At 48.0% G+C, this 27,623-nt stretch overlaps 1 protein-coding gene across 2 annotated transcripts in view; it reads left to right on the top strand.

Moving 5' to 3' along the window:
• Positions 1–27,623, top strand: part of tna (Zinc finger MIZ domain-containing protein tonalli) — a 318,898-nt gene that overhangs the window by 192,022 nt on the left and 99,253 nt on the right. For both annotated transcript variants that reach the window (XM_075878705.1, XM_075878703.1), the window contains one exon: positions 22,211–22,292. In XM_075878705.1, coding sequence (XP_075734820.1) covers positions 22,252–22,292 — 41 coding nt within the window. In that variant the 5' untranslated portion in view covers positions 22,211–22,251. The remainder of the gene's footprint in view (positions 1–22,210; positions 22,293–27,623) is intronic.

The following is a 27,623-nucleotide window of genomic DNA, read 5'->3' as shown; positions in this document are numbered from 1 at the left end:
GGTTAAGTTAGAAGTGATTCTTAAGAGAGAAAGGGAGAGAAAAGTGAGCCCCGTAGCTGTCTGCTTCAGTGAGCGACACCTCAACAGTAGCTCACAAGGGATGGGGGTGAGGAGGGATAAAAGGGTAGGAGTAAAGGTGTAGAGAAGAGGAAGACACGTGAGGTAGTAAGCCAGAGCGAGCGACAACAAACTGAGGGGATAGAAGAGATTGGAAAGATGGAAGCACGGTCACTGGAGTCCGAGGACGGGGCACACTTGCGAGAGCTCTTGTCGGCGTCGGTAGATGGCGTAGAGCAAGACAGCCCTCAGTAACACATTCGTCGGTTTCTGATGTGCATATCACTTTTTGGCACTTCGAGATTGGTAATCACGAATGGGGCGGGCAGGACCGAATTCCACTGTCAATAGATGATGATATGTGGGGTTTAACGTCCCAAAACCAGCATGTGATTATGAGAAACGCCGTAGGGGAGGACTCCGGAAATTTCGACCACCTGGGGTTCTTTAACGGGCACCCCAATATGAGCACACGGGCCTACATTATTTCCCGCTCCATCGGAAAAGCAGCCGCCGCCGCCGGGATTCGATCCCGCGACCTGCGGGTCAGCAGCCGAGTATCTTAGCAGACCACAGCGGTGGGGCCCACTGTCAATAGCTCTCGCAGCATAAAAGATTCGCTCGCTCGTGTGGGATGTCACAAGATCCATGCACACCTGGTTTTCTGTACACCTGTATTCTTCCATTGCCCCTTGCCTTTCACTACGCATTCCATCTTGACTATCCCAGATAGGGACAACTGTTCTCTGCCGTCTAGGACTTGGGATTTCTTTCACAAACATGTGTGCTTGCCGCTTCAGGATGTCTGACGATGCTGTATTTGACAACTGTGTTGATGAGGAAACAGTTGAATGTGTTTTAGTGTCTCCTAAGGCGAGCTGTATAGGATGAGCAAATATGTCATGAGGGAACTATACCATGACGGGTGGACGACGGCTTGACAAGTAATGAAAAGGACAGACAGAATTTCGAGCTCTCAACTGCTGTTGCAGAAAAACAACCGTCACGCAAATGAAATTCGCTCCTAATGCGTACAATCTTTGTGGCATCTTGAGTGATCGAGTGGCCGGCTGCGGTCTGCATAATGCGCAGCTGCCACCTCGCGGCAGTGGCTAGGCTCCACATATGTTTGCCATGTAGCAGATAAGCGTGCAGCTATAGCATGTGGCGTAAGCATGCGTAGTCTCATCCAGGCGTTGACCAGGACTTTATTGTTCTAATTTAGGGCGAGAAATGGCGGAGAACTCGCCCGATCGACCACTCTGTACAGACCAACAAGTGTGATTCTTCCGACTGTACATGATGCTGTCTACGAGGTTTTGCTTGCCTGGAATATTTTTTTATCTGTTCATTTTTTTGTGTGCCGCTGTTCCAAAGGAAGTACGAGATGGAATTACCGCGTGACCATGGTATTCCTGCTCGACGTCATGCGCAGCTCTGGTTCTTTCCTGTCGCTCGCCTCGCGCGTTGTCTTCGTGTCGGTTTGCGCGTGTGGCGCCACTTTTGTCGGTTTCCCAGAACATCGGTGGATGTGAAACCCCCGTGGCGCCTCCTTTATGCTCGGCGAGACATCGACGCGCCGGTGCCGTCTAATATTTCTGTCTGTACATCTTCCTCTTTGCGGCTCTTCTGCGTCGTCGGTAGGCTGTCGCGCAACGGGCCGCCTACCGGGCATTGGATATCTCGCCTCCGGTGCAGGTTCTTTTTCTCTTTTTGTTTCTTTTTTATGATGGTCGGCACCGTATGCACCTGAGACCGTGTACACCTGAGACCGGATGCGCCGTTCCTCCATCGCACAACACAATGCCTTGCCGTGGACGTCGTCACTCCGACCGAATGAAAGGTGCCGCTGCCATGGCGATATAACTCACTCACTCACCTCTCTGTGTAAAAGAGAAAGCAAGTGTAATGTCTTTAACCCTATTGCCAGCAAATATTGCTAAAGTATTTATAGCTATTTATCCTTTACATCATAATGTAGTTGTCCACACCACACCGTTTAGTTTTTTATTTATAACACCGTTTATCACTTATCAAAATGGGGACCTCCGATATTTCGTCACTCAAGAGGTACACGTAATTAAAGTAGACAGATCAAGTACTGTTTCAAAATATTAGCTTCGCTAATATCGCTGTAATCGACCTCATGTGAAATTAGCAGCGCCATCTAGTAGGCGCCGTAGCACTCGATGACGCCATCTTGGTTATGTGAGCCAGAGCCAGTGGCGTGACTTGCCATAGGGCCAATGGGGACGAAAAGCAGACGCGTTGATAGCTCCGTCTGGATCGCGGCGGCAGTTGTAATAATAATAAAAAAATTACTATTTTACTGACAACTGAACATGTTTTCATTGTCTTCTGCATTCAAATAGCATTTCTGAACAAATAATAATTAAGAATATTGGTTGTATAATATATAGCTGCGTATAAAACGAAATAGGTTTCAAAGTACCAGGGCGTTTTCATGTGACGACTGGCCGTTCGCATAGCAGACGACACCGTCGTCGTCTGCTTCTGCGTCATGGTTGTTGTCCCCCGCTCGTTGGAGCAGCTCCCTGTTTCAACTTACCTCGTTTCCATATAGTACAGTGCAGTAAACTACTTAATAAAAGCTCTGAAGTATCTTGCACTCTTACTTTAGTAAGTGAGTGATGCCACATACAGGCCGAGAGAAACAACGCTGATCACACAAACTTGCGGCAATAAATTACTTTATTGCAAGTCAATCGACGTTTCTATGAAATATAGGTCACGTATTAACATTTTAGTATGTACAGCATGTGAACAATATGCGTGCATCAGCGTTCATGTGCAAACTAGGTACGTACTACACATAGCTCCAATGCAGATGCCCGGAGCACAGAAGCTGTCCAGCGCTAGCTGATATATCCATCGCACTCCGCGCTGCCACATAAAGTGCGTTACTTGCCAATTTTCCAGGCGTTCGCACCACGCATGCTTCTGAATGCCTAAAATTAAATGAGAAACCGATTTTTATGCTTACCATTCTCAAGTATTACAAATATAATTGTCAAAAAAAGGCTTAGATTGCGTTCGTTTGCCGTCGCCGGCGGGGCGCTGTCATCGTTTCGATGGTGGCGACGTCTGGCGGCGCGGCGTGAAGCTCTTAACATGTCACAGGCCTGGTTGGCGGTGCAGACGACACCGTGTGCGCGCGGGGGCAGCACGTGGTTTTGCGTACTCCGTCGTGAATGCAGCAGTGGAACACGTCTCATTCTTCATTTTATTCATGGTGATGAAGATGCCGCCAACACCGCTGTTTCCCTTTGCAAGCAACGTTGAGTGAGCATCGATAGCGAAGAAGGTACGTCTATTTGATATATGTGAAAACGCTTTTGTTAATGGTTCGGATCGAATCGGAGAAGCATGTGACTTACGCAAAAGCTGTTCCGCAAGAACGACCACCTAGCGCTCGTCAATGGATAGGGGAATTTCTTTTTATATGTAATAAGTGTGTGCTCTATACCGTATGCAGGTTACGCCGAAAACGGCTTAGTACACATATATGCTCTTTGAGGGAAGGAAAGAAGTGCTCATTTAAGGGCTTGCTTTCTTTGTTAGACACAGTTTTAATGAGACCTAGCATGCCAAGGAAACTATAGGACCTGTTATTAGAAGTAATTGTAATGTAAATGTGAAGAGAGAAAAGTGCATGAAAAGATAACTTGCCGTGGGCATTGATTGCTTTATATATGTGGGGTTGACCGTCCCAAAATCATGCACCGTACAAATATGAGAGACACCGTAGTGGAGGGCTCCGAAAATTTCGACCTCCTGGGGTTCTTTAACGTGCACCGTAGTCTAAGCACATGGGCCTACAGTATTTTCGCTTCCATCGAAAATGCAGCCGCCGCAGCCGGGATTCGATCCCGTGTTCTGCAGTTCAGCAGCCGATTACCGTATAGCCACTAGACCACCGCGGCAGAAAACTCGCGTTAGGGCCGGTCCACGCTGGCGGCTAGCATGCCTCGACGTTTCACGTTACCAGGCAGCCGTGCGCTGCTGTTTGCTTCGCGCACGTCTGCCGTTCTTTGCCGTTCGAAAAATGGGTCCTAGACCCATTTTTGTGCCGTTTGTTCGAGAGTGGTTTGGCCAATCAGCGACGGAGGAGTGACATGGCTGAGCCGCGTCGTCTGCTTTCGCCTCTCCGCATTGTCTGCCGCGGGAAACTTCGAGCGGCTTGCTTCTTGCTCCGCGGTTTTCACAATATTTTGTACGTGTTGTTTCCCAGATTACGTACCCGCAGGGATTAGTGAATTTTCGCCTGTCCAGTATTAAAAAAAAAAAACGACAGCAATTCAAAATGGCGTCCCCAAAGCAGGCGTTTCGACAAGTGGCTCCAGTTATTCAGCGTTAGCAACAACAAACAAACGTGTAATGTATGCCCTCCGAGAGTTGGGAAGGCTTTCTTAGGCCTAGAATATCAATTATTTGAGCATGGTTCTCAAAAACGGTGCCGAATCGATTCGAGTACTGTGTTGTCGAAGCTGAAGGACATGAGTCTAAAGCAAATGGTAGCATCAGTTCGGAACTTTCGAGCTACAAAGCGTTCGGCGGCCGCTTGATAGATTCGAGGCGGTCAACAACCGCATTCGGAAGGGGAGCCATGTTTGTTGGAGGAGCTTGCCGTGCAATTCGAACAGCTCTCCTGCGGGCGGGGCGGCCGCCGCTCTACGACACTGTGCCGTCCGGGAAGACTTGCCGGTAGTGTGAACTGGCCCTTAAGAATGGGCCGGTTCACGCTTACGCGTGAAGCTTGCTTGCGTCAAGCATGCGATGCATTCGCGAGTATAAACGAAGCCACTGGTGTCCGAAATTTTTTAATGTGACACGCTGGATCTGGCCGTGCAATGCAGAGAAAAGGTGAAATGCGGACCTCGTGTAGGGTTGATGAATGAGGCCAATAAAATCAACCAGTAAGTAAACGTAAGGAATGCTTCTTGTTTCGACACAATGAAATGTAGAGGAGAAAGCCTGCGTCACTCGAAAAAGGCGAAGGCTTCAAAGGACTCATCTGAAGGGTGCGTCGAAAAGCCGGCGAGTGGTGAAAAAGCGACATGACTGACCGAGCACCTCGAGGCGCGCAAGCTGCAGCGTTAACACCGTCTTTGAGGTGGTCGCGCTACTAAAGAATTAAAAAAAAAACTTGCATACGCGTGATATGAAGTGCACGGTAAACTAAATGGCTTTCGCCTTTGAGCCGTCTTATCCGATTGCATGAGGGATACTGCGAGTTTTTATCATCACTCGCCAATTCACATAGATATGAATTATTTTATGTTTCTAGACTACAAAAGTATGAGTGCGACGCATATAGTGGTAACGTTACGTCCAATGTGACGTGACGATGTCCTGCTGGGTTGTCGAGCTTACTCGGTGTGACCCCAACTGCGGTAGCCGAATTTCAGTGTGGAACAGTCTCGTGCACTTAAAGGGCGTGTAAAATAAACCCAGATACTCCAAAATAGCCCAGAGGCTGTGCCTCACGATTAGCCTGTGGTGTTTGGCAAGTCCAGAGTTTGATCTACATCGCCGCGGCAGAGCTTTCCTCCGCTTTTTCTTCTGTCGATCGTTAGTAGAGGTTTCTGACAACACACGAGCCAAATGTTATAGCGACGCACACGACCTGGATTTCGCAATAAATTATCAAAATCAACTAAAAATTGCTTTCTCTTCCCTCGACAAATCACATAATATGCCCAAAAATGAAACGTAGATGACTCATCTGTGAGCCATTGGCTGATTTGAATCTGGCGCGCTCGGTTGGTACAGAAGTCGCCGCGAGAGGCCGTCACTTGTCCACGCGCGCGATCGCACTGAAAAAGCCGCGTATTCTATGAAAAAAAAAAGAAAAAGTGCTCAAGGTAACGAGGCGAGCGTGACGTTTTTTTTTTTTTTGCCCCTCCCATCCCTCCTTGTGTAGCTTCCAGGGCTTTCGTCACGACGAGAGAGAATTTGATTGCAGCGTGTGACAAATATTTGTAACTTCACTCGTAGTGGACGGATTATTAAAATTTTGCGCCGTTGAATTTGTGAGGCAGTACGCTTTTCCAGTGAAATAATTCGGTGGTTACTCGAAAAAGAGTTTCGGGGCCCCTTTAATAACCAGCGGTTATCCTGCCTACGCGCTACATGCCCAGCCCACGTCCACATCCTCTTCTTAATTTCAACTATGATATTCTTAACCCCGGTTTGTTCCCTGATCCACTCAGCCCTCTTCTGTCTCTTATGGTTACACCTATTATTTTCCTTTCTATCGCTCGCTGCGTCGTCCTCAATTTAAGCTGAACCCTCTTTGCAAGTGTCCAAGTTTCTGCTGCATAGGTAAGTACTGACAAGATGCATCTGTTATATACGTTCTTCTCATATATATATATATATATATATATATATATATATATATATATATATATATATATATATATATATATATGGTATCTTTTGCCAGAGTTTAAAAATATGCCGGCACACGTGATTACGACGCGACTAGATGCATGTTGCCCACCATTGCCTGGACTATTTTTGTGTTCTCAAATAGTGTTTAATTAGATATGTGTAATTAAGTAACTTTTTAAGAAACGAAGGTGAATAAAAATTTTAATGAGAATGTTGTAGATCGGTTTGGAAAACGTCCAAATATATAGTTTTCAACTTTATATCTGTTAAGTATTGGTGATTTTCTGCGAAAAACAAATGCCCGCGAAATACAAAAAAAAAAATCCACGTGACAAGCTCGCTCGTGCACCAGTGTGCACAATGATTCTAGTGCTCCCTAGCGTTCCGCGTACGAACGACCATCGCATTTGCCCCATTCTGCTGTCTCAGCAGTGCCGCAACGATAGTGGTGGCTTTACGATGAACGCGTCTTGCCATCGGCCACGAAAACGATAACCGCCGGGACTGCTTACCGCTGTCATGAACCGGTGCGAGGGAAGCGTGTCGTTCGTACGCGGAACGTTAAGGAGCGCTAGAATCATCGTGCGCACTGACGCGCGAGCGGGTTTGTCACGTGGTATTTTTTGTATTTCGTGGGCATTTGTAATTCGCAGAAGCACACCAATACTTGACAAATATAAGGTTCAAAACTATTTATTTGGACGTTTTGCATAGTGATCTACATTCTCATTGAAATTTTGTATTCATCTTCGTTCCTTCGAAAGTTAGTTAATTAAGCAGATCTAATAAACAATGTTTGAGAACACAAAAAATGTTATGACTAACTCCAAGCAACGCTGAGCAACTTACATTTGGTCTCGTCGTAATTGTGTGTTTCGGCATATTTTTCAACTCTGGCTGAAGTTAGCTGGGACCATATATATATATATAAGTGGAAGTAATAATTCAATGGGCCAGTTAGTCTTCGTGAAGGTATGGGATATGGCACAACGGGAGCGTTGTCAACAAGGATAAATATATTTATTTCCCAACAGTTTCGGGAGGGGTCCTCCCTTCATCAGGGGATGAGTTATATAACTCATATATATATATATATATATATATATATATATATATATATATATATATATATATATATATATATATATATACATATGTGTGTGTGTGTGTGTGTGTGTGTGTGTGTGTGGAACGAAGCTGCATGTGGTTTACCACGCTTCGCTATTACTCGACGTGGTGAAGTGGCGTTTGTTGCGCCGGAGGACGTGCGCCCGCGCACGCGTCTGGCCGCGGACAGAAGCAAGCTACTCACGCTCTAATGGCAACACACACGCAGCTGATTGCACGCGTCGCGTTTCTTATCTGCGCGTGGTCACCGATAACTGCGAGCTTTGTTCCACCGGGTAGAGTCCCAAGAGGATGTGCTGGTGGCATAATGTGCCGTGTTCGTATGATTGTAGTATGATGTAGGATGCGTATTTTTACGTCCCAAAACCGCGATATGGTTATGAGGGACGTTGTATACGTGTATAGGAGAGGGCTTCGGCAATTTCTATCATCTGGTGTCTTTTGGCGTGCACTGACATGGCACAGTACACGGGCTTCAACCATATCGCCTCCATCGAAATGCGACCGGCATCGAAAGCCTTCGGAAGATTTGTTATAAAACTCCATGCTTAGTTTTCCAGTTCTCCCCGCATCTGTTGTCGGAGTCCCAGTTGCTTACATAGCTGCTCTACTGTGACACGGAACCTCGGTCGAATTCCTGATCTTTTGGCGATTACAGCCGCGTCGCCCAAAAGCACACGATTCCATGGCGGGAGTTCGGCATGCAGTGTTCCGCGAAGTCTATCCTATGTTGAAACGGTTAAGACTGGAACATTTCTTTCTCTCCATTTCTTTTTTTTTCTGAGTTCACGGCGGGCATTGCCGGCTCAAAATACACTGTTCGGCGAAGACGATTTCGCGCCACCAGTACATGCCATGGCGGGGTGCGAGCAACTTGGAAACAAAAGGCAAGGGTTTCACACTCCGAGAAGTAGCTGGTTTTAAAATAGCCGACCCGCCGGCTCTTTCGCTGCCTGTCGGCCGATCACTCCCGAGCAAGCGCTCAAAATATTCGGCCTGCCGAGCAAATCTGTTGCCTCTCCCGCCTAACAACACGGCGCGCGCCTCATGCGTGGAGAGGTTATTCTTGTGACATCATCGCGGACCAGTGTTTTTCTTGGCGACACCGGCAACGAACGCTCCGAAAATTGCAAATAGAATCCTAACCTGCGTACCGCGAAGGCCAAGAACCTGAACGCGCGAGTTTTGACGCAAGTGGCGAGGCGATAGAAAAAAAAATATATATGTATAACATTTCAGCCTCGTGCTTGGCGCATGCGCGTCATGGCCTCCTCGCTAGATTTCTGCTCAAGTCGGGTATTTTTTGCTCGCAGAAAGTGAACAGCTTTGCAGGTCGTCGGACAGAAAAGAACGAAAGATGGAAGGAGCAGGAGAAGCTGTCACGTCCATTTGCGATCAAGGTGGCTGGCATCGCGCCACATCTTGTGCTCACTGGTTTCCAATACTCCGTTCGCTATACTATACTAAGCGAGGACATCTCCAGTTGCCACTAGAGCCCTTATCGTCGTCCAGTCACATACTACAGTCGGCAGCAACACAGCCATGGCCACTGCCGCTTCAGAGCAAGTGTAAAGCGAGGCGAGCTGTCGCTGCGCTCAGTTTGTCGATCGTCATAACATAGCCTATCAAGTATAAGGTTTTTTTGAGTCTAGCTCGAGGAGCCGAATACGATTGTGGCAAAATGCAAGAATTCCCGCAGTGCATTTAGATTTCGGTGCATGTATAAGAAGCCCAATACAATATAGAGTGCGCACTTCCACGTGCGATATTTTTTCACGGATACGTGGGCTGCAGCCTGTGCGGGCGCTGAACACGGAAGAATGATTATCAGTGTTGAATTTGTATAATCTTGACACACGCAGATGCATCACGAGAAAAAAATGTCGTCTCTTTCTCTATAGTTCCACTCGTGAGTTAGCGCTGGCCATGTGAGGCTGAGCCTGTTAGTGTGCATATCTATGACGAGCCCGCTGGTAGACATGATGGCTGCCGCATTTCAGCTCGCTTTCGTGCAGGGCGCCACGTGAGCGCTCGGCAGCCGCGTCCGTCCGCGCGGCATCCATGCGGACAGCCGCTTGATAAGAACACGTGTTACGTTCCGCACAGTTACGCCCAGTCGGTGTGCGCGCATCTGCTGTTCTCTCGGCGCCTCAGTCGCGGCCGGCGTTGATGGGACGTGCGAGTGCTGTACTCGCCGTTTTAATTGACGCCGCAGACAAACGCACACCTGGCCTCGACACGTGGCTCTTCCGCCGCAGCGCTCCCATGCAACCATGGTCTTCGCCTCTTGGTGTAGCTGGCGTTTCATTAATATTTAATATGTGTACGTGCGTATAATTAGTGCTCTATACATGTGGTTCCGAAATTGGCATCACTGGAAAGAGGCGAGAGACCTGTGCTGACATTTGCTTTTCAATATAAGTATGGCTGCTAACGCATCAAAGTCCTGGAAATGTCTTGTTACCATTTGTCGCCGTCGACGCATGCACGCTTAACTTACAGCTTGATTACGTGGATGGTCTGACAGCTTGGGTTCTCGTTGCGTATTATACAGCAATCTTAATACTCAGGGATGGGAATAGGACAAGAAAGGGGGGTAGGGAGAAAAAAGTGGAGATTGCTTCACCAGACACAGGCTGAAATTCGTCAGTAAAAAAGGAATAAACTCGTGTTATTGTGCGTTACGGAAGTACTTGTGCTTTTAAATCTATTTTTTTAACAGCTCCGTTTGGAGAAACTCTGTTTGTCGCAAACTATCACGGTGTGTTCTTTCTTCGTTCTATTCTTCTGCTTCACTGCCAGAATACGTGCGCCGATTTGTTCTGCGTGGCATCGGCAGCATGTAACTTTCATTGACACAGTATAACTCTGAAGGATGAAAAAACAAGTTCAGAGAGAGAGAGAAATAAAGGGGAGTGAAAGAATGAGAGAATTTTGACGAAGCGGAATTCGAACCCTTGTGTCCACAGTCTGAAGGCGAGCGTCGTATACGCACTCGATTCTTCGAATCGAGAAAGGAGATGGGAAAGGTAAGTGATGCAGGTTAGATTCTGGAAAAGTAGGACGGGAGAAGGGTGAAGCATGACATAGCCTTGTACATAGTTTAGTATATACCAAGGGAATGTGTTAAAGGGAGGCGATAGTGAGGAGTGGTGAAGGGAGGAGGGACTAGAGTGAAGCTTATATAGCGTAGCCTTGTATAGTGGAGAAATGAGTGGGGAAAATGATGGCAAAGGGTATAACGAAAATCCACCACCTCCACTGTTTCCTCAGTCTTCGCAATCATTTGTGTGTATACCTGCCCCATTTTTAATCTCCCATTCTCACTTGCAACTAGAGAGGAATGATAATTTTGCCAGTATAGGCTAACCATTCTGGCCATCGCGAAAACTTATCTATTTTTGTGAAGCACCGGCCACGGTCACTGTGCGGAGAGTTTGTAGTCACTTTTGGACGACTGTCACTCTCTACTGGCAAGAAAGCCAAACATTAACATTTTTATGCTGTGTATTAGTGAGCTTGGCTGCGACGTGTTGAAAATTCCTAAAGTGCTTATATCTATCTATATCAGTGGCTTCAGGTAAAAAGCCCCCACCGTTAGTGTTTGTTGATAATGTTGCATTCACCGGCGTCAGAAGTACATAATTAAGCGTACTGTCTTAGTTTCTTATTTTAGCCATTTTGTTCCGCTCGTCGTCTTAGAATATGGCGAGCACGAAACCGTTTCGGAAACGACGCCGAGGATCACCGCGAGTTAGTTTCTATTCCCCGTCGAAATCTCGTCTTCCGCCGTAATGCGACGTCTCAATCGGGAGAACGCATTATAACGATTGGTTTTTATGTATTCCCTGTTAATGAATGAATTATAATTAATTACTAAGTAACTTGATTGGTGAGCAGCAGAAAGTAAACCGGCGGCCGCTCGCGTGAACACACTTCGGACCCGTGTCACTACGCAGCCTTTTTCTACACCATTATCCGGGCGGAAAGGCGTACTATACCGCGCACATGCTTTTCATCAATATAGCACATGGTACAAGTTTTTGTCCGTACTGCGACGCTGTCCACTCGGTCAACAAAACGGCAACTTCGAGAAGCCGCGCTGTATAAGTGCGCCGGAAATGCGTTCCATGTGGTTTGTCAGCCACGTGTGTTCACTTTCAATAAGCCTGCATGAGCGGCCTTGCGCTTGATTCTTTCTGCCCATAGCACCAGCGTGCTCCCTGGGTGTGGATTCTCGCAAGTGGTCAGTCGCGCAAAAGACGGGTCGCTAATAAGGTGTCAGTTCCGTTTGTGTTTGTTTGTGTGTGTGTGTGTGTGTGTGTGTGTGGCGTGTTTCCCGCTGTTCGCTTTCCACTAGAGGAGTCAGTTCCGGAAGTTTGCCGTTTGCTGCTTCGCGTGTTTAAGGTTCCTCATTTATCTTCGTTAACCGTCTGCGCTTCCGTGGTCACCGCAAAATCCAGTTTGTTATCGTCAGTTGACCTTGTGGCGCATATACCGTACGAACCTCGGTTTTCTCTTTCTTATACACTGTTACCCCTACTCTTCATGTTGCGTATGAGTTTGCCTTCCTAATAAACCACATAAATCTACCCATGTATACATCGTATGCGCTGTCCTTCCGTTGCATCAGACTGTACCAGTCATCCCAGGAATGAACTATAAGGAATGCGATTAACTACCCGTTGCGCTGTGCGTCGATGCTGCTATAATATCTCAAAAATGTGAAATATGTAGCCATAAAGAAGCCGTAAGTGCTGACTAGCCCAATGCACTGGAAAGTACGTGCACCATTTTTCACCTTATACAGAGTGGCCACTCCTCAGCGTGAATTTTCATAAGGCATACAGTTGTAGTTATTTGGGTCTGGGATAATATATGATTGCATGGTCTGTTCATGTGCTCGTTACGCGCCTATTTCTTGTTCTTCCTTTGTTATTTTTCATGCTGCGCAGAATCCGCAAGTTATAACATAAAAGGGCTATACAGGCTTCGCTATACTTGAGAAGCCAAGTCCGAGCCTAGCGGTGATACGAGATCGCATAAAGAAAGGCCTCGCCACAGAAACTGGTAACCCTTGTGCCTTTCCACTGTGCTCTTGTATCCAGCGGTTTCTTTTCTTCCATTCTGGTGCAAATGACGCCGCCCTGGTCGTCATTCCATAAACAACAAAGAGCATGTCCTAATTCACGTTACGCCTCTCACGCACGTAATAACTGTACGCGTGCACTGAATCTGGTGCAAACTTTTGATGCTCTGTCGCCCAGAGCGAGTTTCATTGGCAGCGTGGCCCCAGCCACGGTTGCTGGGCAACGCGGACGCGGCTCCGGCCGCTTTCATGAATAAAGAAGCAGACGGGCGACATATCCCGACCGAGTTGCGACGTAGCCGCAGGTGGGGTTCTCCGCGGTTTGACCAAGCCGCCCTTCCACGCCCCTCCCCAGCGTGACCGGCCCTTCGTCGCTTCACCGTGCATTGTCGCCGTGGGACCATATCCACCGACTTAGGCAGTTACTACAAACTAGGACGAAATCTTACACTGTTTCTAGATGATTCACGGCGCTTTGAAAACGCCACGGCTGTCGTCAGTCAGCGTGCTGAAACACTGAACGACAAAGTATAGCAGTAGTAATGGCCTCTCGTACCTGCTTTTCACCGTATAGGCCGCGTGAAAACAGCTTCATTGCGGCGTTCCGGACACGTTCAGTCATCTGTACAAGTGCACACTGCAGTTTATTTCTGAAGTTCCCATTTGTGTATTTCACACTTGACGCTTGCTTTACGCTAACCTGTTTGATTGATTGATGGGGTGTTTAACGTCCCAAAACCACCATATGGTTAACGCTAAGCTGTTTGAAATGGCCGTTTCGATATTTGACTGTCTTCCTTCGGCACCTCCTATAATCAGCTGTCGCTGACAACCGGCAAACTGGGCGACCCCGCGCCAACTGTTGAGCGCGGGCTTTTCCAATAAACGGCCAGCCCAACAACGGTCCTACTGCTCCCCGACCGGGGAGAAGACAATTGGAGCGGGAAAGGAACAGTGGAAGGCCTGGCAACAGTAGCGGTGTCGTCGTGATTTTTTTGTTGTGCTTCCATATTGCTAGGTGAAGCGATGGCGTGTGTGAGGGTGAGTCGTATGCTCTGTCTCGTTTCTTTCGGTTCCAAAGCTTGGAGGGGGGAATGGCTGATAGGCGATGACGTCACGCATCGTCTGCCGCTGTCGAACAGCGCAGGGCATCCGTTTGGCGCGTGGACATCATCTGTCGCTTCCTTTTATACTGATTTCGTTACTTGCTCGCTTTCCCTCGCGTGCAGACGGGTGGGCGCGTGCAGTGCACAACTGCCTGACGTCGAGAGTCGCTCGATATTTGAACACGGTTAAAGGGCCGCTGTTTCCCATCGTGCACTCTCGTGTCTTTGTGCTCGACGGCGCTTTCGGGGATTCCTGTTTGTCCGAAGCGCGTTTTGAGCCGTTGTTGTAAGACGCTAAAGTTAGCGCGCCGGCGTTAAACATAGCTCGTCGGCTGGGAGAGGGCGCTTCTCGGTCGGTCTCGGTGTTGCGGCGGTGCGTCGCTTTGGCAGATGTGCGTCGCCACACTGCCGTGTCAATTTTTGCTTCGTCTGGTGGACGGAGTTGCGTCTACCCTGGCGAGAGCTGCTGGTTCACGCTGTCGGCTCCTTTCGTATACTCTGTGCGTGGGCGTGCCACCAGCCCTTACAGCCGTTTCATTCGACTGCGGAAAACTCGCTGCTATTCACACGCCAAAACATGCATCGTTTCCAGAAATTGTCTGTCTGTCTGTCTGTCTGTCTGTCTGTCTGTCTGTCTGTCTGTCTGTCTGTCTGTCTGTCTGTCTGTCTGTCTGTCTGTCTTCTCGAATTCCCGCGGTGGCGTAACCGAAAGTTTTGTTTGAACTCGTTTCAGGGGAACAGGTGAGGCGTAAACCCTCAAAGGCTCGTGGCAGGCGCCGTCCGCATCGGCTTCTGGTTTGAGATATCCGTGGCGCGCTGTTTCGCTGGCCGCGTTCTTGGAGCTGTAGGCTCGTCTTCTCTTTACATTGTGTGGTAATCTAATCACTCGCGCAATCATTTTTGGTTCTGCAGCTGTCGGTTGCCCGAGTTTGAGCACTAAAGAGAAAAAGATGCTCAGTTTTCCTTGGAACGAAGATAGAAAAATGAAGTGGGTTTCGTGGAGAGCCACGGTGAGTGGTTATAGCCTTTGGATGCCTAGCGTCAGGTGGGTGATATTTGTCCCAAACCCTGCAGGGTCGTTTGTCTGACACATTCGGTATTTACGTACAGGCGCTCCCAGCAAAGATCTTAGTCACGCCGACATTTTGGCATGACGATGGAGGAACTGAGGGTTCAGGATGGACGCGCGAACTGCATTTGGATGTGTAGTGTTTCATCAGCACAACCACAATCACTGTGTGCAGCTACGACAAGCATACGGCGTTTACTCTGAAACGCAGTGCAGCCCGCTTTGACGCTGATACCGAAAATAGCGTGACACAGCCGCCCAACATCAGGCCAGCGGTGACGCTGCGGGATCCACGGACACAGCATTCGTCAATGACATCAACTGCAGGGATGTTACACAACTTCAGCCAGTGGTTCTGAAGGCGACGACCTCGCATCAGTGTGAGCAACGCTATGTGGACAAGAAAAAGCGCCCCACTTTTCCACTTTTTTTAGAACAGCTATATAATACGTTCCTGGTGATTTCAAATGTTCATCCAAGCGTTTCTTTCGTTGTAGTCATACCTTATCCGGTGCGCTTGCGAGCAGTGCACGTAACTGTATACGTATAACAAACACGGCGCCTGACTATGAGGTGAGCGTCGTCTCGGCCAGCCTGTTCAACAACGCAATGCAATACGTAAACGTTTAACGAGCTCGACTTCGCGAAAAAGAAAAAAAAAAGATACCGCCGACATATTTCGCTTTTAAAGCTTTGCCAGCGCTGCATTACAGTCGCGGTGATTTGCGAACGAACGACGGAACAATTTGCCGGGCCGTTGCTGCTGAACGAGTAGTTTTAGTAACATATATAGGATACCACTTGCACGTGGTGAACATGGATACAAGCTGCGGTGCAACTACGAGTGAAAGAAAAAAAGCGTCTGAGCGCCACCGCAGATGAAAACACGTAAAAATAAGCATGTTAGTGGATGACCTACGTTAATATGTAAGTGTAAAATAGTTTAAAGACGTGACAACCAAGGCCACGCCACTTAATATTCGGAAGAAACGCAGAATAGGGATAGCACGTACTGTACAGCCCGTTGTTTGCCACCGGAAATGAAAATAATATTTGGCAATGACAGCGCATGCTTCTCTTTCTTGGTCAGTCGTAGGTGCGCCCCGCCATGGTGGTCTAGTGGCTAAGGTACTCGGCTGCTGACCCGCAGGTCGTGGGATCAAATCCCGGCTGTGGCGGCTGCATTTCCGATGGAGGCGGAAATGTTGTAGGCCCGTGTACTCAGATTTGGGTGCACGTTAAAGAACCCCAGGTGGTCAAAATTTCCGGAGCCCTCCACTACGGCGTCTCTCATAATCAAAAATAGTGGTTTTGGGACGTTAAACTCTACAAACCAATCAGTCGTAGGTGCGGCCGTGCTAATGTGCGCTAGAAATTCGGAGCATACGCGTCGGATTGCCACGAAGAAAGCGAGCGACACCGGCACCCGAGGGGTGACGCAGCAGACGGTCGGAGAGCCGCTGAACCGGAAGCCGGTGCAAACCGGGTGCATCCCATGAGCCTTTGCGAGTTTACGCCTCACATGGGGTGCAATCGCGGAACGACTCCATTTTTTCTTTCTCTGTGCTTTTCGCCGTCATTAGCCGTGTGCGATTGGTCGAAGCGCGCATGAGGTGTGCTTCGACCAATCGCAGACAGCTAATGGCGGCGAAAAGCATAGAGAAAAAAAAAAGTGATGGAATCGTTCCGCGATTGCACCTCTGTACTCTTTCAAGGGGACGCTTCGTCAGAAGTTCTAAATTGCTGCACTTTTCGTCGCAAAATTGGACCTTGCCAAGACGTGTCACAACCGTGATCCTGTTTTCTCATTATGTTAATAAAGCGAAGCATTGAATGAAATGATAAAAGTGATTGATTTATATGTGGGGTTGAACGTCCCAAAACCACCATATGAATATGAGAGATGCCGTAGTGGAGAGCTCCGGAGATTTCGACCACGTTGGATTCTTTAACGCCCGAAAAGGTGAAAGTAATTAATCGCTGTTGGAAAAAGCACAGCAGTCAGTCAGGTGGATTAGCTTTCTCGGACCCGTAGCTCAGCCTTTTTTTTTAGGCTAATAATGTGAGATATGGAAAGATATAAGAGAAGCTCGAAGCATCGCAAGATCTGAAGTGAAATATTCATACGGGGCCAACACCTCACATTCCACCCTTTCATGAACCACTCCTGCTCTATTGTGGCACAGTTCCTCACGGGACGTCCAACATTGGGCACACTTGAACATAATGCTCCTCGAGCTTAATCATGATTACTGGTGCTTACTCGCCTTTTCCACGTTTTCTCCACACGAAAACAAGGGGCGCGATTGCATGCTTTCCCACTTGCACCCTACGCATGACATCACGGCGACGGCGACAGCAACGGACATTTATTTGTTTTCTATGCCTCTTTAATTGATGTCACCTTAACATTTAGGTGAGATAAGCTCTTGCGAACAGTTTTTAAGTACTGACACAGGCACCGCGCCAGAAATCAGTCCGTGTAAATGAAGCAAAACAAAAAATAAAAAATAAAAATCATCGCAATACACCAGAAATACGAGGGCATATAATCAACTTACCGGAATACATGTGTGGAATCCGGTTACAAGTTTATAGACATTTTCAACGGAGAGGGGGATCCCCTCCTTTCTGATCTGCGGCACGGGAGTACAACAGCTGACGTCACAGCTTCGACCCTACATTTGGGGGGGTGGGGGGTACGCATTTTAAGAACAGCCCAGAGGGGCGTATGGCAGCGCTCAAATAGCCTTCGTTGACAAGGTGTATCATTCGCTTCGTTCTTTTTTTTTTTTTTTTTGCTCTCGAGATATGTAGATGAGAGGTGCTCTGGCGAATTCGGGCGTTCACGTCAGTATCGAGAACTCTCGACTCGTACGGGATGTGCCTTCTTGAAGGTGCCAACTCGTCCGGGCTGCGGCTTCTGCATTTTCGACGATTGTGGCGGAAACGCTGTATACGCCCGTGTGCTCAGATTTGGGTGCACGTCAAAGAACCCAAAGTGGTCGGAATTCACCGAGCCCTCCACTATGGCGTCTCTTATAATCATATGGTGGTTTCGGGACTCTATAAACCCCACATGTCAACCAATTAAATGTGCCAGCTCTCCGTTTCGACACATGGACGCACTCTCCCACGCGCACTATGTAGCCGCTTGCTGCGCTGTCTGACGTGTCCTCGTCATGTCAGCTCCTGGGGTCGCATGCGCACCTGCTCCGAGAGAAAAAAGTTCACGTCAGCGGCTAAATCAGCGCGTCGCCAGCTGCAGAGGACGCAGAGTGAAAAACAGAGATTAGGAGGCTGTTAACGAAACAAACGCTGCATGGTACGATAATCGGCCATCGGGGCCACACTGGCCCGCACTTTGTAAGTGGATGGCGCGGGTAATGTGGTGAATGAAAGCGAGGAGAAAGATGACATTTTTGTCAGACCGAGTCGATGGCGAAGTGAAGCAAAGTGCTTTTAAAAAAAATAAAGGCGGGTACTAAATTTGGTATTGCGTGACGAGACTACGTGACAAGCATAAATGACAGGTGATAACATGAAAATCATGACATGCATGTCATGTACGGTATGATTTAAGCGAGGCTGTCTTAGTGCACTTCCGCGGTGGCTGCATTTTCGATGGAGGGGGAAATGCTGCAGGCCCGTGTGCTCAGATTTGGGTGCACGGTAAAGAACCCCGGGTAGTTGAAATTCACTGAGCCCTCCACTACGGCGTTTCTCATAATCATATGGTGGTGGTTTTGGGACGTTAAACCCCACATATCAATCAATTATTGCGCTTGCGGCCGTTTTGGTAACTGAAATTGGTGTGTAATCTAATGAGTGCATATCAATGACAGATCAGGTATTGTATATGCCAGAATATACGTTTCACTCGTATGATATATACTTCATTGTACATGCATTCATTCATGACAAACATGTGATAGCGAACTATATGCATGACGCGGTATGAATGCCTTAATTTGCCTCATATGTAAACGAGGTGATGTATGCGGCTCATTTACTGGCTGCTCCGTGTTAGATCGATTTCCACAGTGAGTAGTGGGATCTGCTCTTTTTTTCTACATTCACGTTAAGTAATCAAAGGACAAATAAGCGAAACGCCCTCATGAAAGCAACATTCCCCGCGTGAACGGGTACGAGAAAACAGTAATAAGATTGTTTCGTATGAGCATCGGTGTCGCAAACGGGACTCGCAGCAGTGGGCGATTTTTGTAGAGATACCTCCACTGCAGTGCAATTTCTCTTATCGCGGTGAACACCGGCTGGCCAGCAGAGACGTGCTTTGTGGTTAGACGCTCTGATTTCGGTCGGAGGATTTCAAGCTGGACGGTTGTGCCCTCGCGATCTCCGACTTCAGCGTAGCTCCCGCCGACTGGTTCGCCCTCCGCGGTCTCCTGATGCCGTGCAGCTCTCGCATTGTGGCACCCCGCCCTTGGACTGCTTCGACCGGATCCCCTCTTTCCTATCTCCTTCTTTTTCCCTCTCGTTGGCTGGCGGCTTCTTCTCCGTCTATTTTCCTTCTATTCTTTTTATCCCTCCTTCCTTCTCCCTATATCTTTTATTCCCCATATCCCATTCCTCTGCTGACCTGTTGAGGTGTCCTCGTAAGGAGAGACAGTTACGGGTCGGCACCTTTCTTTTCTTCTGATATAACCACTTATATATAGACGCTCTGCTCATCGGCTACGCATTTCGCGGTCACTTTGAAACACGATCTCTTACCTTTTACGTGGCAGAGGATTCAAACTCGGGGTTCTTCTCGCCCTCGGTGCTATACCGAGACGTGCCTCGCAATCGCTGTGTTTCGTCGTCGATCCCGCATTTTGCCCCGGCTATCGTCAGTGCTCGCGACGGATGAACTACCGCAAACAAAGCCGTGTAAAGCTTTAGTGCCTTCAAGTACAAATTCGCTTACCTATATATACACGCAAGGCCGAAATCACTACATTACGACTGTCTACTTCACGGCGCTACTCGCTTCTTCGAAAGGGCACGTTGTGTTCCATAACAAGGCGCGCATTTATCAAACTGCTGCTTACAGTTCGAATCTTTCGCCACGGCGTCGATTTGTACCGACGGCGAGATATCTGGGCGCGCGTATCCTCCGCAGATCTCTGTGCACTGCGGGCAGCGGTGCACAGAGAAAGCTCGGGACTCGGCCTTTGCTATATACGCACGCTGTCCGAATGCGCCCGCACAAGGCGGGTGCCGCGCCACCCCGGCGATTTTGTCGGCCACCGTGTAATTTTATTACGAACGAATGGCCCTATCACGAGAAGTAAAAAAACAAAAATAACAGGGAGGGGGGGGGGGGGGGCGTAACGCACCTCTCTCAAACGTCGATCGTTTTAGCCGCGGTAGCTTCTGGTTGTTTGCACCGACCGGAGTAGTGTGTCCATGACTTCCAGCTTGCTTATTAGGAGTGCAGTGCGATATACTTAAGCTGAGCTCACCTGCGTAATTTATACGTCTGCTTGATCGCGAAGAAGCCAGGGAGTGAGAGATGAAGTAGAAGGATAAATGGTTGTGGGAAGGCGCTTATTATTCGTGGTGTGTGTATGCTGGAAGCGGCGTGGGCACGTATAGACATATATATTTATACAATACGTTCGTGTGTATAGCACACGTATAGACGCATCCTGCGCTCTTGTTTCCACCTGGTGCGTCGCTCTGCCTTCTCGCATAGCTCTCCTCATTAGTCACGAGTGCTGCGCTTTGTTTTCGTCGTTCTCCGAATCTGTCAACACGCGAGTACAATGATTGCCGACACGGCCGGCCGACTGGCGCTGGTGAATACGTACGTCGAGTGCACGTCATTTGTATACGCCGCGTATACGTGTATATGCACACGCTCCGCCCGGCCGCTCTTTTATTTGTCCGACTCTCGGTCTTTTCTTTCTTTGTTAGCTTTGTACTTCTTTTTTTTTTTGCTGAAAACGGCTGGAAGAGGAGACGAAAAAAAAAGGGGGGAGGGATGAGAAACTGATTGTGATGGTTGCGTGTGCGTGTACTCGGCGAGAGGGGAGAGATAATTTGAGCCGAAATCAGCCCAGAGAGATGTGCGTGCGAGCAACAAGTGCCGAAGCGGTCGAGGTTAGCGATGACAAATGCTTTCAGCAACCTTGTTTATAGAGTAAAAACTTGTCTTTCTTGCTTTCCTTTGTCGTGAGCATTTACAATATAGGTGTACTTCGTGCGTGCCACAACACAAGCGACAGATTTAATTGTTGGGGTTGTACGTTCCAAAACCACGATATGGTTATATGGATTTCGTACATATCTGTGGGCTCCGGAAAATTCGGCCAGCCGGTTTTAACGTGCAGTACGGAGGCCTCCCATGCTTCGCCTGCATCGAAATGTTTTTGATGGTGGCGAAAATGCTTGGGGTCCGTGTGCTTAGATTTAGGAGTGCAACCCCAGATGGTCGGAATTTCCGGAGCTTTCCACTACGGCAATCCTCCTATAAGGTACTTTTGAGAAGTTAAACTTCAACAATTATTATTACTGCATCAAAATGTGGCCGCCGCAGCAGGAATTCGATCCCACGACCTTCGGTTAAGCAATCGAGCGCTGTAATGACTGCGTGGCGGACACTTGTAACGAAACTTGTTCTCAAGAGTCCTCTCATTTGCGCGAAGTGTCACATAATGATGATGATGATGATGATCATCATTTTCATTATTTATTTATTTATTTGTTGCTTTTGAGCAAAGCATTTACAAAGAACTCGGAATTTCAGGCCTCTAGAGTTTTTCAATCTGTCGCACGCGAAATTTATTAATCGCCTTTCTTTCACGCCGAAAAATTCTGGCATTGGCCAGTTTACCACGTGATTTCGAGCTGGCTGATATACTATCGTTCGCTTTGAGGCGATATTATCGCGACTTCGCGTATGTGTGGATGTCCCGTGGTACGATTCATGGACAGGCTTGTCTGTTTTTCAGCATGTTTGCGAATCAATTGACCCAGTGTTTGGGCGTTGTAATTTGTGTCACTACGCATGCTCGCATCATTGACGCGTCAGTCTGTAAAGGAGTGCCAGCGAACGTTGCAGTGAGCCGACTCTGGGTTGTTTCGGAAAACTGAACTCGAAACGAGCAGTCTTATCTGTCGTTACTGTTGTCATGTACAGGCCTTAGCGCGATTCCACGATTGGTGAGAGACAAAGAAAAAAAAAAACGGGCGGAAAGAATATCTCAATGCATGTCTGGTATCACGTAAACCTCTCTGTTGCACAGAATTGCGCGTCAATTTGCTGACTGTGTTGCGATGCGTGTACGAGATACATTGCGGTACGAGCTGTCACATGGTGCATCTCCTTTGGTGGCGCAGGCGGCGGGGAGGAGGAGCGCTTGCTTTTCCCTCTACCCTGAATGCAAGGACTCCTCGGAACGTCGCTCCACCACCGGCAAAAGTGAGTCCATGGCGCACGCTGCTCGTTCTTTTTTTTTTTTCTTCCTCCTGCGGCCTTATAACGGCTGCGAGCTGGTTCATATGCTTGCTGCGGAAACTATACATACTGCTGTTACGGGCCTTTTCGTATTGCGCCAGGTGGTTCGACCCTCCTTTCGCTGGCAGCTGTGCTACCAAGAGGTCGCATATACGTGAATGTCACGCTGTTTTCTTGCGCATTGCGTTAGGGAGACGATGGCAAATGTTAAGTCGGCGTGGATTGATGTAACAGCGCTCCACAAACCTCTGAGCGCTTCTTTCGCGCCACGTAAATGCTTAGTTTGAAAGTAGATTACGTTCTAGTGGTACGCAGCGCGATTGAAACCTCCCGATCTCGTAAAGGGCCGTCTGACGTATCGCATTCAACATGCCCGCGATACGGCGGAGCACAGCTCGGCGAAAGCAGAACCTGCGTCATTCTCGTGGGTAACGTGAAGAATCTCTCTATCTCTCCCTCTCCCCCCCCCTCTCTCTCTCTCTCTATCTATTTATCTATCTATCTATCTATCTATCTATCTATCTATCTATCTATCTATCTATCTATCTATCTATCTTCGCAGATCAGACGTATTTTATTCTGCCTTGTAGTGTGCTGAAATGTTCCTTTAGTCATAGGCAGTTTGAGCGTGCTTGGTATTAAGTGTGGTGATACCCTACTACGTCATTGGGCTTGTGTTCCGAGTGTCCGAGTGAATGGCGCAAATCGTGTCCTGCATTTAACTTCATTTTTCGATCACTAAAGCACCGCTGCGCATAAGAACAATATTGACGTTTCGGACGTTCTCGAGCATTAACCTTTGTGTCTTGCTTAAAGTGTCGTTTGCGCTTAGTGTCTCTTTAATGAGTTGCGCCAGCGGTTACGTTCAGGTTGGTCGGATACACGTCGTAGAGCAGCTCAGGCTGAGAGAGACGCCGCAGTAAAGAGCTCCGCATAACATCGACCAGCTGGTGTTCCTTAACTATAGCGCGGAACTCGCTTGGCATGCGGGCCTCTGCCTCCACTGAAACGCGACCGTCGCGGCTGGGATCAAACTTGCGTCGTTCACGTCAGCGACCGAGCACTGTCACCACTGCAGGGTCAACGGGGCGGCTTCGGGTATACGGTGATGCATGCAGCGCGCAGTTTTTCTTTTTCTTTCTTTTTTTTTTTTTTTTGCGGCGCTGGAAATATTAAGCCCTATCCTGTTTGCGCGCGTCTCGGCTCTGTGAGAGAGGGAGAACGAGACATGCAGAGGCATCTTCGTTTTCTCTCTCTCTCCGTCTTGATCAGATACGCATAAATTCGCCAAATTCCGTCTTCTGTGTATCATATGCCCTTGTCTGCGCCGATTCGCTACCCGAGCGTATAATTTTGTGTGTGTGTGTGCGTGTGTGTGTGTGTGTGTGTGTGTGTGTGTGTGTGTGTGTGTGTGTGCGTGCGTGTGCGTGCGTGTGTGTGCGTGTGTGTGTGCGCGTGTGTGTGTGTGCGTGCGTGTGTGTGTGTGCGCGTGTGTGCGCGTGTGTGCGTGTGTGTGCGCGTGTGTGCGCGTGTGCGCGCGTGTGTGTGCGTGTGTGTGCGTGTGTGTGTGTGTGTGTGTGTGTGTGTGTGTGTGTGTGTGTGTGTGTGTGTGCGTGTGTGTGCGCGTGCGTGTGGAACCGCTGCGCTGAGCATGCGGTGTATTGCACAGCTGTCACCCTTCGCATCGGTGCCGCTGTCGTCCCACAGTTCCTTTGCGAATCGAGCCATTCTACACGTGATGTGTAGGTGGCCCAGCGCCACAAGGTTCATCGATATAGGGAAGGCGTTGACTGCGACCTGCACGCTGCCAGTCGTGTGAAGGTCTCTATGTTCGTCTGTCCTCCTATCGTAACTGCTGGGCATTAGGAGACCGCACACGCACAGTTGTCAGTACCGAAAAATCCTATAGGGATACTTGCAGACTGTCGTGTCATTCTTTACTTTCCTTTTTGTTTCTGATATCGTTTATTTGCGTTTTATACATTCGCGCTTTCATCAGCTTGTCGCGCGGTGCAAAGAGGGAGAGAGGTGTTCACTTGTGATACACTATCGCGCTGTCGTCCTACGCAGAGGATTTCGTTAATATTGTTTGTAGGTTGGCCGAAGTAAGTGCTGTAGAGCGGTGTATTCTATGTTTCGTATGTTTGCACCGAAGAGATGAACTAACAACGTTATGTAAATGTGTATTACGAATCTTATCCACGAGGTCTGATGGTCCAGCGAACCTTGCCGTTGTTTAAAAAGTTAATCAATTATAACATTCGTAAACGCAGTAAAATCACTGGTACAATTAGGGTTCGCTCAGTCGGATGAGTAACGCCTGCGTCTAGGGGACAATAAAATTAGTCGTATCGTGGTCCCACGAGAATGAGGAAATCTGTGCAGCCGTGGCGACCACCAAAAGAGTGTAGTATTCGCTGATTATTCGAGGTTACGCTTTACAGTGTATATATACACTTGACCGTCTATGCAGGTTGTTCCAGTTATCCCTAGCCAGAGTTTAAAGATATGCGGATGTACTCTATCACAACGCACTAAATCACACTGTTTTTTTTTCTGTTCTTCTCAATTATCTAATTAGGCATGTGTATTAACTAATTGTTGAAGCAAGCAAGCTGGGGCATAAATTCTGACGAGAAAGTTATAGAACACCTTGCAAAACGTCTGATTGGACAGTTTTTAACTTTAAATCTATTAGGTATTAGTGTCTTTCTACTTACTGCAAATGGCCGCGAAATACAAAAAAATCAAGAATTAAATAAATGAAATACCATGTGGCATTTCCGCTTACGTACCTATGCGCGCCGTGATTGGAGCGCTCTCTAACGTTCTGCGTGGAAGCGACCATAATAGAGAGCTTTAGAATAGCGCACCGCGAGCTCTTGCGGTGCGGTTGCTGCCACTGCGCATGCGTCGTAACGCGAGTCGGCGTTCGCGTTCGCGGACCGCACGCAAAAAATCTGAATTTGCGTGCGGTAATGACGGCCTGCATGTGGCACGCAAGCGCTGGTTTCGAGACTACGATGTCGCTGTGATCGTGCGTTGCGGATCGCATTAGGGCAAACGCTATTCTAAAACTCATATGGCGCCCGCAACGCCCGCAGCGCTTGCAAACGGTATTCTAAAACTCCCTAATAGCATTCGGTCAGCTGCCCCGTCTCGACAGGGAGCTATAGATGGCGCAAGTTTTGCTAGCGGCAACACTATAGCGATAACCGCCTTGACTGTTTATCAGTGTCATGAATCGCCGCATAAATGCTGCGGCTGCATTTCCGATGGAGGCGGAAATGTTGATTTGATTGATTTGTGGGGTTCAGCGTCCCAAAACCACCATATGATTATGAGAGACGTCGTAGTGAAGGGCTCCGGAAATTTAGACCACCTAGGGTTCTTTAATGGAGGCGGAAATGTTGTAGGCCCGTGTGCTCAGATTTTGGTGGACGTTAAAGAACCCCAGTTGGTCGACATTTCCGGAGCCCTCCACTACGGTGTCTGTCATAATCATATGGTGGTTTCGGGACGTTAAACCTCACATATCAATCAAATCAACATTTAGCCGAAATGGATGCCAAAATTTGTCGTGCCATATATCGGAACATTTTTCGGAAGTTTCGGCATGTCGCGTGAGTTGCAGCGCCAATTTATCTTTGGTATGCGTCAGCGGTTATAGTAACGTAATGATAATGTAACGTGACCCGGACGCGCGCAGTCTAAGCATCGCTTAAGTCAAAGCTTCTTTTGTTTAGTTTTTTCTTACTTAGTCGAGTCCGCAAGGTTCTTGGTTTTGTTTGCATAACACGTAGATCCGGCCATTCATGCATTAGCCAGACTATTCTTCCCTTAGTTGGGGTTTTACGTCGCCCAATACGACCACATGGTTATGCATGATAGACGCCATGGTGGAGGGCTCCAGAAACATTGGCCATTTGGTGCATGACACGATTACTTCCTCGTAAAACATGTCTGCTCTCGTATACATTATTTACGTCGTATTAATTGCAACTTGTTTCAAACCTAAATGCCATGAAAAATATACGAGTTAAATTACACGAATGCATGCATAGTTGCAAATATCACGTACACAAAGCTGACCTCAAATTTTCTTTTGTTTTTTTGCACGGCAGAAACAACATATATAATTAATATTCTTATTGTTGTACAATATAAGCGTCAGCTTTGTGTACAAGTTGTTATATAATACAATCCGCATAAAAGTGTGATCATGGTGCTAAATATATACGTGGTTCATCCCATATAAGGGAGCACTTTCACATATAAGGATCCACTTGATATGTTATATATGGTGTTGCCGTGCCTTATTAATGCCGGATTTGACTCCTTATATGGGCCAACCGCGTCATATATGGCTGTATATAACCCCATACATGAACCGACTCCGTCAGATATACATCCGTATATGGTAAACGGAAGCCACATATGCTGACATATATGCTTACATGTGGCCACATATGCTGACATATATGCTTATATGTGGCTACATATAACCTATACAAGGGCCATGTATGGCGTTTCCGTGAGAGCGTGCACCGACGTCGAGCAGTATGCACGAGCCTGCAATGAAATGCGACCGCCACGGCCGGTATTGAACCCGCATCCTTTGGGTAAACAGCCGAACACTGCAGCCACTGGTCCACCGTGGCGGGCGTTTCTATTGGCAGCGACGCTTCTAATATACAGCCACTTAGGAGATGCCAGTCTTAATTTAAACCTTAAAACAGGGGCATGTCGCCGGTTCTGCTGTCTCTTCTGCGGGGCGGAGTGAGTTGTACGATGCGTCCCGAGCGGCGGCAGCACACACATGTCTGACCCTCACTGACGGACAGTCCGTCAGCGTGTGTGACGCTGTCGCTCGGGAATGCACGAAAATGTCACCGTCGCTGTTTTTTGCAGGAAATGCCTTCTATGTAGCTTTGCTGTTCCTGAGCTGCGCTCATACAGAGACATCGCAAGCGCAAAGCTCCAGGCTATATTGTATTTTTTCTTGTTGTTGTTGTGTGTAAATGCAGCGTACATATGATTGCGTAGGATCGATTGAAAATAAGCAAGTGTTTCTCAACTTAAATAGACTTTCTTGTAAGGTAAAAACAACACCAGGCCCGCGTGAAACGCGCAGCACAGTCTCAGCGAAAGCTGGAAGAGCCTTTTCTAAACACTCTTTGGGTAAATGCTACAAGCACACTTGCTGGGTACCCACGACGCCAAAAATGATCATAATTTTTGTGTAGTACGCCAGCATTCAATATGCTATCCTTCGTCATTCTTCGGAGAAGCGTC

Source organism: Rhipicephalus microplus, chromosome X (assembly GCF_043290135.1).
Source record: "Rhipicephalus microplus isolate Deutch F79 chromosome X, USDA_Rmic, whole genome shotgun sequence".
NCBI classification, from domain to species: Eukaryota; Metazoa; Arthropoda; class Arachnida; order Ixodida; family Ixodidae; genus Rhipicephalus; species Rhipicephalus microplus.
The sequence above is the reverse complement of the archived record's forward strand: the minus strand, read 5'-3'. Positions and strand labels throughout refer to the sequence as shown.